The sequence below is a fragment of the Colias eurytheme genome, chromosome 11, assembly GCF_061535395.1.
Source record: "Colias eurytheme isolate Ceu_HAF_F1 chromosome 11, ilColEury1 Martin Lab GWU primary, whole genome shotgun sequence".
NCBI lineage: Eukaryota > Metazoa > Arthropoda > Insecta > Lepidoptera > Pieridae > Colias > Colias eurytheme.
Window position 1 is genome coordinate 5,961,543 of NC_142990.1, and position 13,495 is coordinate 5,975,037.

Below are 13,495 nucleotides of genomic sequence, written 5' to 3' on the forward strand. Positions count from 1 at the left end.
TTTAATGTCAAAAAAAGTAACAATAAATCTCTCTTTAATGTATGCACTCTTAAAATGTTTATACGATGTAGCCATAAAAGATCAGCTCGTTGGTCAGTAAAAACGCCAGTTTTTCAGAAAAATGCAAAAAGAATTGTGAATTTATATCATAAAAGATATCATCCCATACGGAAAAAGTACCTACTCCACTGTATTTTGCAATTGCACACTCGAGGCTCGTGTACCCTCTGAACTACCTACGTATATTGTACTGCTCTCTTCACAAATATGGCCTTCAATGTAACTTTACGTGGAAACGTTTTGTTGCCGTGCAATTTGTATGTATAGGAATGCACTATTTCAAAGCAATTATTCCATGTTCGCAGCTGTATTTCAAGATGAGCATTTCGCATTACATTGTTGAGGGGTTGCGAGTTTATTGGATACCTTCGGCTTCGTAATAATTTATACATGATTTAGCTAGGTTAGTGAAGCAATTTCTGCAAGATTAACATATGAGACTGTGGTAAGTGTTGCGTGTCATAACATTATTGCTTCTATGTGTAGTTTGAAAATTACACATTATAAATTGATGCTTAGCAACACAATATTATATCTTGAAACGCTGTTAGTAGCTTACGTCACAGTATTTTTATGCTGGTTGACCTGAATAAGTATCTTTGTTTTCCTACTTTTAAAACTTTATCCAAAACTTTTCCTCATGCTCATAAATTATTAAAATATGAAACTTGGCATAATTTAAATCCACGTCAAAACATTTAGGTATTTAAATAAATGTGAGCTGGTCGTATTTGCGAAATTCCCAAGACATACGGCACCATTCCGCCCGCTAGGTAGACGAGTTTTCGAGTCTATAACGACTTTAATACCTTCTCTATTATGAGCAGGTATTGCCTCTGAGACGCTATATCAGGACGAATGCTACGTGTGAGCGACATATTAAGATAGTGCCGCTGTTAAACGATATACCATTAGTTTTATGACACTGGTACAGGTCACCTACCTGTAAGGTTGGGTCGCCGAAAATTTTATACGTACTGTATTTTTTATTTTATTTCTCATGATTCGATGTCGTTTTTCTGTTGCGGTCAACTGTAAATTGATGACAAAAAAATATTGTTTAACCCCTAATTTTTTGGTTTGCGTAGATGCTATCTATCTAAGCAAATTTAGAGCCTAAAAAGCAGACTTTTTTCGACTTACCATAGTGAAGAAAATAACAGTTCGGCCGAAGATCGGACTATGTAGTATCTTCACTTCTATGCGTTTAATAATAATGTTAACATTAGGAAAACATCAGGACTTACGTCCATACATTGAGCATCAATGATTGAGTCAGGAAATTCCTCAAAAAATTTGACAAAGAAGTTTTTTTTTTATTGCGTTTTTTTAGTCCGGTCTTCCCTCCTTATCCTAATTAAGTTTCTCAAACTTTTATCCTCCGTGTTCTAGGACTAAATAATGAAAATGTACCTAAGGTCTGATAGTCATAGCGTCATTGGATAGTTAAATATATTAAAAGTTAATAATTATTGCGCATTATTGCAAAAGGCGCAGTCAAGAGCTAAACTTCGGTCCGATCTTCGGCATTGGGAGGGAAGATCGGATCTTGGGTTGTGAACGTCCTAGGCGTAATCAAAGTATACAGATGGAAAGAGGATTCGCTAATTCTGCCCCAAAATAATTAATTACATTATTTCAATGAAAGTACTCTCCACTATGAGCCATCAAAATTTTGTAGGTAAGATCGGATCGACGATTTTCGCCACAAAATACACCTTTTCTGCTTAATCACCTGTGTACACGTCCCGTCTGGTCGCTGGCCGGCCGCAGAGTGAAGAGAGGGGCAGAACAAAATGGCGGATCTAGTAGTGTTGGTAGCAGTAGAGAATATTGCCTAGTTTGCGAGTTATTCCATGCATCCGATCTTATGTCACATCCGATCTTAGGCGACCCAACCTTACCTACCTAGTACCTACTACGTATAATATCTTTTATCATTGATTTATTTCAGAAAATAATATTATACGAAGCGAGTAAAGTAAGCTTTGTGAAAAATTAAGAATAATTGAATATTACAAAGAATGTACATTTAGAAAGATAAGAGTGAGGCATATTGATGCTAAATATCGCATGATAGGATGCAAGAATTATTTTATTTCCTTATGAAACTTATGATAAGCTTTACCATTGTTACGAAATCGATCGTAAAGCATTTGTTTGTGATATTTAAAAGTATAAATTAAAGATTTTTTATACACAAAAAAGTATGGTATATATTGATATAAGGTACATATTTTAATTATTGCGGATTACATTTTAACGAACGATAAAATGAAAACAAGGGCCGACACAAAATTGAAAAAAGTTGCACACAACCCGCCTGTAGTTACTCAGTCACAGAATTCTAAATTGTTTACTGATCCTTTTCTAATACAACGGGATTAAACGGCTTTTCAAAATGGGTTTAACTACATGTCTAATTAAAACAGAAGCTATTGAATGAATAGTAAAGAGATTAAATAATTCAAATTATGTTTATTGTTATTCTTCGTGCTTATAACATGCACAACAATTACCAAAAAGTTAAATTAAATTCATAAATAATGATGATACCCGTATTCCGGTAATTAATGAGTTTTTAATTTATTTTCACATAAATTTTCTATCCGGAAAATGTTTTGACGTTAATGATGAAGTGAGATTACTTCAGAGCTTTATGAGTATTTAATTGAATCGTTTTAATATACATTTTGAATAATGAAAATATGACAACAAGCTATAAGTACAATTTCAATTGAATTAACATCAATTCTAACGTATTTCTGAAAATTATTTAGGTATTTATTTTTCTTTGAAAAAGTAGCCGTGTGGATTTTACCAATACTTAAATTTTTGTACGTTTAGGTACTAAAGGAAAGCTTGTAAATAATTCACGATCAAGGTAACATAATATGTATAATAATAGATAAATCAATTACTTTTTAAACACTGACATTTACAATTTACGATTACAAAATTTGCTTCTCAAAAAAACTGATGCTAAATCATAAATGTACCAATACCCTATTGAAATAATTTAGATAGAGATGCATTGTTTTAACAGAATAACTATTATATTATATCTTGAAGTAACTATTATATCAAAAGCAAATAACTCTATAGCGTACCTATTTGTAATTCTGGTGCATAAGCAATCATCTACATTACTGCAAAGTATAATCAAAATCCGTTCGTTTAGTGGTTTTCGCGTAAAATACTAAAAAACAATTTCGCAAAGTTTCTGTTAGAATAGCTATCTTATATTATTAGGAAGCAGGGTAGAGTTAGTATAAACCATAATCATAATTTTATCACCCAATTTGACCTTTTAACCTTTACTCCTAAGGTTTATGAAGTATGATCATTTTGTCACATAACTACGACCATTTCCTTTTTACTGCCGAAAAACTGATATTATCCGAGCGTATAAAAATAGGCAATTCGGAAAAGCAACTATAACTCTTACAGACCATGAGATATAATCGAAATTACTTTTATAATTGAATCGCGTTATCAAATAATTGAAGACGGATAAATCTTCGAGATATTATTTATTAAATATTATTTTATATATCGTCTCTTTACTGACCCTTTTCATTAACTATCTTTCAGAGTAATGTACAAGGGTAAAATATGAAAGAAAATCCGAAGTGGAATTCTCTGGAGGACAATCTTGAGAGAAATGACGCGGGTAACGACATAAAAAGTTCAAGTATTTAAGTCAAAAGGATGTCATTTAAAAGTCTTTTATTGAGTTATCATTATTTAATCCTTATTTCAGAAGTAAGAATTATTTTGGATTGAAGAAGCAAATATATATTATTTAAATCAGTTGTTTTTGGTTAATTAAGGCATATCTAAATAACATGAAATACTACAATGACAATACGTGTTTCTATAAAACATAATGTTTCCAACATTATGTTTTATAGAATAATAGTTCTAAGTAAATAAATCGAATTTAACAAAATATGATAGAATCTTAATAAAAATAAAAGTCAGACTTAGAATTACACAACAATACAAGTTTAGGTGTAACGCCAGGTATATTGGCACATTACGAGAAAATACCTTTTAAAATATTAAAGGAAGGTTGTAAATTATTAATTAAACAACGTACAAATAAAGAAAAATAATGATGGGAGTTGTCACTTCACTATATTACCATTGATTCAGAAAATAATTACTTGGATAGTTATAAGTTCTAAATAACTTTTATTACAAGTAAGTTAGACGTATCTGTGGAAAGTTTTTTCTATAAAGGAACTTACCTTGATTGATGATCGCTCAAGTATCCTTGGTCGCGATCCCTCACTCGATCCCTGTAGAAACATACTTGTATAAAATGCGGAACAAAAAAGCTATTTATAATGTATCATAAAAAGAACTCTCAGTTTATTTTGTGGCAGCTGAATACAATATAAAAAAGAATATTAACTGAGTTCAAAACTCTTGCGTTTTATATAAGAGGACGATGAATTATAAGAATCAATTATAATATTGACCAACCTTGTGTTATGATCGCTCAAATATCCCCTTTCACGCTCGCGTTCCCTTTCCCGCTCCCGTATTAATTCATTGCGATCGCTAAAACAATGTAAAAGATAAAGAATTTCAATCAGAAGGCAATTTCTTCTTAAAATATACAACCGCAACATCCAATACAAACATTGCTAAAGCGAAAAAGTAAAACATCCGAAGATCTATTGATTGTACGATATAACAAAGCTCGAGATAAAAGTTGTTGGAAATGTATTTGAATAATTCATAAAATTCTGATAACTTTTTCAGAGTTGTAATCCACTCAATGTTTTTATACTGCATATAAATTCCTCATTAATTCTATTTCAACTAGGTCACCATAATTGCATTCACATTACTTGAGGTGTTAAAATATTTATCTAGATTTTCTACGTCTAGTCTGTAGAAAATATAGGCTGAATACACGTGCATTCACGTATATATTCCGAATACGTATGTATACGAAATGAAAGTTTCGGACGATATCATACGAATACAAATTATTTTACTCTGTGTGAAATTATTATAAACATAAAAAAAACATTTATTTATTAACACTTTATTGTGCTGGCATACAAACAAATCCTTAAAATTAAAACTTATAACTAGTCCAGCACAGATGGCGGCCTTATCACTTAAGAGTGATCTCTTCCAGGCAACCTACTGTGTGGAGTAATATTATGATAGAGGAGGTAGGTAGGAAGTACAAAATATATATATAATATATACATAGCCATATATGTAATATATAAAACATTGAAGGTTGGTTTAGAGAAACACGGTGTAAGTTATAAAAAAATTCTAACAAATGTATGCAGAATACAAGTTGTTTTCCACCTGAATAGATCAGTAATTATCTGCTGGCTTTGAACATTTTTGATCGAAGAACTTCAATTAAGTTTCCTTCCTAATTAATTAAATTGTAAGTGTAAATAAAAAAGAAATCCTTGAGGTTTTTATAAACTTTCAACAAGTCTGCTCCTCTTAAATGTGCTTAAAGAGATGTTATTTAGATTTTCAACTTCTGAATAGCGTTTTTTTACCCGAGTTTATAAATTTTATTCACATTTTAAATTGAAAAGGTTTTTTTTTATAATTAACCAAAATTATTAAGTAATTGGTCACTTTAGGCATAGCGCATACGTTAAATAGACAGTTACTTCTACATGTAATAAAATGTTTAGTTGATTTGTTCCTACTTTTTTTTATTTCACACAACATACATATGCATAAAATGGATAAAAACGATAGTCTTTATGTCTGTATCTTTAATACATGAACCAATCATCTTTCGTCAACGTTAAATACTAGGTTTAACTAACAATGTCTATTAACAAGAAAGTTAAGTGCTTTACTTAGAACCTTAAAAAAAGATCGATAAGAAGTTAATAGTATATTGCCTACAATTAAACTGCCCCTGAACGATTATTGGGTTGATATGCTATTTTATAATGTGTTTGATATTACATTTAGAAATTTATTTAAGCCTACAAATTCCTATTGGAGTGATAGGATAGGATATCGAGGTTTGCGCACATTAGGTACTGCACACTGCAGTACAAATTGAGCGTTTGATCGATAGCTGTTGTTCAACTTTTTAATCAAAAGCAAATCGATGGAGCTTTACGGTTTTTTTGTCGAACAGCTGCAATGTTAATAGTTTGTATACGTTCTTTAAACGCTACATAATAATATAAACGGATGAAACACATCTAAATTGTTTTCAAACTATATATTGTTTGTTTGTGCTAGCCATAATACGTAGATTCTATAACACTTCACTAATTTAACAACGCAGTCTTTCGAGAGAAGAACACACCCACACGCTTCGCGTTGGGTGGCGTGCAAAACATTAACTTATCTGGATAAGGAAATCGTTATTTCCTGTTATTTAAAAGTGGAGACAGTAATGTTCTGTAATGTTGTTATCAATACAGAAAATGTAAATGTAGCTATGTAGCTTTGAAAAATTTCGTGTGACGTGTTGTTCTTTTCTCAAATCTTTAAATGTTTTTAATTTACTTTGATTATTTTTCCGACCCAAATATCGACCAATAGAATTGCACCATTCGACGTCACGTGGTACAACCTACATGGAATAACTGATTATTTTTCCGACCCAAATATCGACCAATAGAATTGCACCATTCGACGTCACGTGGTACAACCTACATAGTATTATACTGATAATTTTTTGAAAATTTTCTCTGGTCGTTGACGTCAAACTGACAGGTTCAATTCAATTGTGAAATTATTGGCCGACATTTGGGACGGAAAAATAATCTCCCGAATACCACACGAGCTTCAAAATTATCTGGCATTTCCCTCAAGGTTCCCTGCAAACAAATAAAGTCGTCAAGTTTTTCAGGAAAAATCACTCGCGCTTCGCGCTCGTGATTTTTTAACCTTGACTAAAAACTTGACTCCTTCATTAGTTTGCAACGAACCTATCGGAAAATACCCGATAATTTTGAAGCTCTTGTGGTATTATAAGTGATTATTATCAATATTCATGACATAATGGTATTCTTAGGTTGTAAATATAAATATATATATTTACATTAATTATTATAAGATTAAAATACTTATCAATACAAACTCGAGGACACTTGCGATTATACAACCCTAATTTTTAGGTACTTACTTTAAATATACATATTTTACATGTTCCGTGCGAAAACACTGGACATCTTTGACTACACGATATTTTATTAACAGAGTTGTAAAGGAAAACACAGGGGTGTTTTCCTTTTTGGCGATGGAAGTATTATACAGTGTGGAAATTTTCGATGGGCCCCGGAGGGAAAGTACCAGAAATACTGGAGATAGCAAATTTTACTGAAAGGAAACATTCGAACACAAACATTTTCGTAAAATCACTTGCTTCTACCGGGAATCGAACGAAATAAAAATGTTTAAAAATTAAATTTTATATTTTATTCTTCAAATCTACATCTTATCATTTTATCTTCTTATAGGTCTATTTTCTACAACATATTATCTGTAAAATTTAAATCTTTATTATTGAGTACACATAGGCCTTGATCAAGGTCTACTAAAAGTTGTCCGTCTGTCGAGGATGAAGTGAACAACAATCATTATATATTTTCTTATTTTAAGTAACTTTTAAGTAATTAGTACCCGAAGATGTTTTATTAAAGACATGAATACGTAATAAAATAGATTCATTGGTCATTAATTAATAATATTAATTTAATGCACATATTTTCTTTGAATGCAGTTATATTTCTTTTTAAAAATATAGGAATGTTTCCTTTGAGCAAAATTTGCTATCTCTAGTATAACAAGTACTTTCAGTTCGGGGCCCATCAAAAATCCACACTGTATATAGGTAGATATTTGTTAATTTAACTTAAATACACTTCAATTTTGAACTGTGTCGTAAAACACCTGCAAAAGAGCAGGCGACTTTTAGGATGTTCGTCGCCGCCCATATAAGCTCGCAATGCTACGAAACATAATACCTATTGCTGGCCTTTAATATATTTGAGGACTTTCTTCTAAGAGGTGGCAAGTGGCCATACCATAAAATTGCTTTATGATTATAAATTTAATACTTTTTTAAACCAAACAATAAATTTACTAAATTAAAGATAGGTAATACATATATACAACACTAACTTTATTATTATTGACATACATTCATATGAAAAAAAAAGCCGGAATCTTCGTATTGTGTAGATTTAAAAATAAAGGCCGCAAAGTTCTTGTTCTGATGTGATTTTAATTTATAAAATATAGAATACTTGAGAACACGTGTTATTAAGCGTGTTATAATCTTAAAAAAAGAACTCTTTGGTTAGAACATATGAAAGGGTGACCTTTATAGCTCAGCAAGCTAGCTTGCATAGTTAAATGCGTCCACGTTCCCCATTGTCAAAGAAATACAGACTTAAATAATTTTTAATTATACTTCTTATAGTACGAAAGAATGCAGCCCACTGCTTCCTTGTTGACGAGTATATGGAATAAATATAAAATCAGTTGTTGCAGATGTTCGTCATCGAAATTCTTTGATTGTCTTACAATCTACTCAAATTAGGATTTGGAAAGGCACACTAGAACCTCAAAACAGAATGGAGAGTTGGTTTTATAAAATTAGTGTGTTCTGATCTTTCATTATTAAATTGGTGCATATAAGTGATACTGGTCCTCGGTTAATCATCAGACTTACAAAAATATCGATATCTTGAATAAACTCAAATGATAGCAAAGTAACAAGAGACTACAATTCCAAAAATGTACCTAATCTTATTATTCTCTCCGTTGCACAGTGTAAGGAAATCGCAATCTAGCGGGATTTAATTCAAAATTTGAACAATGATTTATCTAGCATTTATTGATGTCTATTTATTCCTTAGCTACTACTTAATAGGACAGCTTATTTTTTTCTTATGTGGGAAGGTCAACATTAATATGAGAAATGTTTATATCGGCAGCAAAACGGAGTCACACTCACTACGTGTTTTCCAGTGTTATTTGTGCCAATTCCGTTTACTTATTACGAAGCGATTATTAAGTCAATAGTGTTTTTTACTTTATTTATTAAAGTGTTTGTGTTTTGTACGTAAGTACATACACATTTTGTTTGATTTATAATAGGCAATAATAGGCAAAACCAACCATTTCTGTTAGGACACGAAATATACTTCGATTTGTTTAGATTTTAAATTCATTGGACCCGAAAACACATTATATAGAATAATATAGCAAAGTGTATACCATCACAGTAAAGCTGATGATTTAAACTAACTAATGTAACTCAAAAAGTTTGCGCTTTTTTGCGGCACCCATACATTTTTTTTCAATTTTCAGCATGGCTATCGAAACAACGAAAATGCAAATTTTCGAAATTTGGTCTTCTAATAGTAATCAATTTGACGAAGTTTTTTCATTTTTTATGTGTTATTATCCTCGTGTAACTTATACTGGATTTTATAAAAATAAAATCAAGGGTTTGTTGGGAGCATTATGCCAACAAATTGAAGTTACATCGACTGCATGCTATCGTCATCGGGATCGTTTTTTTTAGAAAATAATGTGATTTGGTTAAAACAACTTTTTCGCCTGAAAGTGTTTTACTAAGTATAAAAACACTTATTATAACCTATTTCAATCAAACTTAATAATTTCCGTATCATCAGAATTAAATCCCGCTAGATTGCGATTTCCTTACACTGTGCGTTGATTTTTTTTAAATTCGATCAAAATACCCACAAAGTTTAAAAAAGTTTTCTTTTGTTTATTTGATATAATAAAAAAGACAGTATTCAATTTTTTTAGGGGCTAGTTTAACCAATCTAGAACCACGTTTCATCTTATATCCCAATATTTAATAATTTCTATCGCTATACTAGTACAGATTAGCTAAATAGTCATGATTAGCTACGTACAAGATAAAGCTATTTTAGTAGACTTAGTATATTGTAACAGAAATATAAAAATTAAATTAAGGTCCTACATAAACGCAATATAATACGACATTATAGCAAACCTATAAAAATAAAACCATTCCCACAACTTTTAACTCAATATTCAGAGTTTCAAACAATAAGAAACAATTCAAAAACATTTCACACAATTTAAAAAAGGTTAGAAATAAACTTTTTTTATTCTCTTTATTAAAATACAATTAATAGAATTATTTTTTACCTATAATATCCATCTCTATCAGATCGTGCGCTGTGTTGTCTTTCCACCCCCATGCGATGTGGTAGAGGCAATGTTGAAGATCGACTGCCTCCTCCTGAACATTGGGATCCAGGACCTAATGAAATTTATCAATAAAATAATATAGTGATTTAGTACTTTTTATCGTTTCGAGTTTGTTAGTTGAATCATAGTGTGATTTAAAAACATTGTACTTGGGAGGAAAATTATATAAAGTTACTAGCGGCCCGCCCCGGCTTCGCCCGTGGTACATATGAAAAATAGATGTTGGCCGATTCTCAGACTTACCCGATATGCACAGAAAATTTCATGAGAATCGGTCCACCCGTTTCGGAGGAGTATGCAGACTAACATTGTGACACGAGAATTTTATATACATATAAGAAGATAGAACTTGATTTGTTTTTGTTAGGTGACAATAATTTCTCTCTATATTTTTCAAAAGTCGTCTATAATGTTATGCGTGCAAATAGTAATATATGTTTGCATTTAATATACGTGAACAAGTGAAAAGTTTTGTAAATAATTCCGGTATTTATCAGGCCAATATAAGTTATTAAAACCTTTCCCAAAATGCCGGTGTCCATAAAGTTAAAATATCTAACGTTTCTTTTAATTTTTTTGACGTGACAACGTCTTATAATTCGATAAAGCCGGCTGCACGCACGAAAAAACATGACTCATGCGGCGTTACCTCGCTCTGAGGCGTTCCATGTAAGGCTTGAAGTGCGAGCGAGAGCGCGGAACGAGCAACAAAGAAGCACAATCGGACGTTGTCACGTTCAACTATCGTCAGTAAACCGACTTTACAGACAACCAATTTTTTTACTGAAGTTATCTAATTATCGATTACATAGTTGTAATGTTTACTTACGTCTCCTTGGTGGATAGGGACTTCGCTGGTTTGAAGGAGGTAGATTGTCGTTGTACTCTGTGAAATTAAACAGTAGTTAATAAAATTTATACATATTATGTACTAATAAATTTACTAAAATTAATTTATTGTATTTTAAAACATACGCATATGAAACTACAATTCTCTATACTTTAAAATGAAGGTACTTAAAATTATTACCTTGATGATTTATCCGTATATTTGACTATAATAATCCGTGATACTTATTTATAATTTTTTGACTTAAATATTCTTTCATTAACTGTTATTTAAACTGAGAGAAAAGTGGAGATAAGCTATACAATTCAGAAATTCTGAAACTGGTCTTAAAGGAAAATAATATTTTAATCCCTTACCCAAATCCTCCATGCTCTGACTCAACAGGGCTTCAAAGGTGTGCAGGCTATAACTTTCAGCGTCCATTCCTTTCGCCAGTGTGTTCCTCAAATGCATCTCGTATTCCAGAAGGAGCCGAGATGTCGGTGACCCCGGCGCTGGAGTTGCGCTTTGTTGGGACGCTTGGCGCGAAAGACATGGTTTCTGTGAATAAATATCAAAATTATAGTAAAAGTTTATAATTATTACATAAAGATTTCGTTCCTTGTCATCTAATAAAATTATAAAAACCAAGGGTACAAGATATTAATCTAAATATTCGATATGCAATATAGTACCTATTGAATACAACAAAAAATACTTATTGTATAAATCAGCCAATTGTATCTAGTATATGTAAACTCACCTAATTATGTGACTCACTTAATTCGGAGATACAACGTTTGGACTCTTTTACAGCGTTATAGGAGTAAAATACAATACATTAAAATTAACCCTATGGTATGGTAATAAAGCTTCTTTTTGTGTACAAATTTTGGTTAAAATCGTGCGGGTGAGATAGTAACAATCACGGGATTTGTCACTGCGCCCGCCATGTTTGACGCTTCACCGATAGCATGCAACTGTGCTGTCATTATTTAATTAATTTTAAATAGAAAAGGTGAGTGTAAGTTCATGATACTTTGACAATTAATTGTTAAAAACATATTCTTGTTGATACCGATAAAGGTTTTAGTAATTTTTCATTTGTTTTTGCATAATACCTTATTTCCTGGGTTCAAAAAGTTAACGATTCTCAAGATTGCAACTCAAAACAGTGTCACCGAATTAACCAAGCAAATTTTTATTATTTTCAATTCGTGTATTAATAATTGTTTTCAGTACGTATACGTTAGTCGTTTAAGTCAGAAAATATTTATTTTTACTCAGGTAAAAAAGTAGGATCGCTTTCAAGCATTTTAAAAAAGTCCGTTATTTTTTTTATAACATAATTAAGTGAGTTATTTTTTTATTTTAGACAGCATGGAGGAAGACAAAAATAAAAATAGAAAATATAATGAAACAACCCTGACATCCGCAATTCAAAGTATTCTGCAGTCAAAAATGAGTCTGTACACACAAACAATTATAAAGTCCAATATTGTTTTTTATTGTTCCCTTCTTTTGATAGTATCTCGTTGTTTAATAAAAACATAATTATTACTTTCAATATGTTTATATTTTTTATTAATTGTATTTTTTTTTACTTTTGTGTTAAAAAATAATAAATACTCGCATAATTCGGTTATAACAGAATTAGAGAAGTACTATCACCGAATTATGGTGATTGTCACAGAATTAGACAAGTCATCGCGGTTTGATTAAGCTCATTTTACGCTGAGTTAATTCATATGTGTTAAGATTACACTTGCTCCATATGATAAATAGAAGATTGATTAATGTTCCTATTAAAAATAAAAATAAAATTTATGAAGTTTAACCTGCTTTTTTTTTCATATTCTGTTTTGTCACAGAATTAGATGAGTTGACTATACAAATCACTTTTAAGGAATTTTATTTAAATTAACATCACTGGAAAATATACGCTACGTGTTTTTTTAATCTCGCTTTTTTATTTCGCGCTTTTTTCACCAGCGCGTTCCACTACTACAGATAAATAATTCTGTGATGTAAATTTGTTATCTATGAAAGTTGCCAGCAATAAAATTTGTTTGTTGCACACAAATTTTGTTGTAAAAATGTTTATACATATAAATATTGTAAAATATAATATAAATAATAACCATTTTATTCTTATTAATAATAATTAATTATTTTAGTGCTTATTTTTTATTACCTAAGCAAAAAGTAGGCACATTATTGAAATAAAAAGAAAAAAGCATCTAATATTTTGAATGTTCCATTTTTAAACATTGAAATATTTTTCTAACTTTTTTTGGTACCGACTACTCTCAAGTTTTTACTTACTAATTTTTGTTGTATATAAGGCTTTAGATTCTATTAGTCCAT

The 13,495-nt window shown here is 30.8% G+C and overlaps 1 protein-coding gene across 1 annotated transcript in view; it reads right to left on the bottom strand.

Annotated features, from left to right (window-relative positions):
* sif (guanine nucleotide exchange factor still life) overlaps positions 1-13,495 on the bottom strand; it is a 78,667-nt gene that overhangs the window by 50,721 nt on the left and 14,451 nt on the right. The window contains exons 13-17 of the mRNA XM_090107613.1: positions 11,506-11,689; positions 11,129-11,185; positions 10,237-10,351; positions 4,552-4,629; positions 4,314-4,364 (exon numbers count right to left, since the gene is read on the bottom strand). Coding sequence (XP_089963739.1) covers positions 4,314-4,364; positions 4,552-4,629; positions 10,237-10,351; positions 11,129-11,185; positions 11,506-11,689 — 485 coding nt within the window. The remainder of the gene's footprint in view (positions 1-4,313; positions 4,365-4,551; positions 4,630-10,236; positions 10,352-11,128; positions 11,186-11,505; positions 11,690-13,495) is intronic.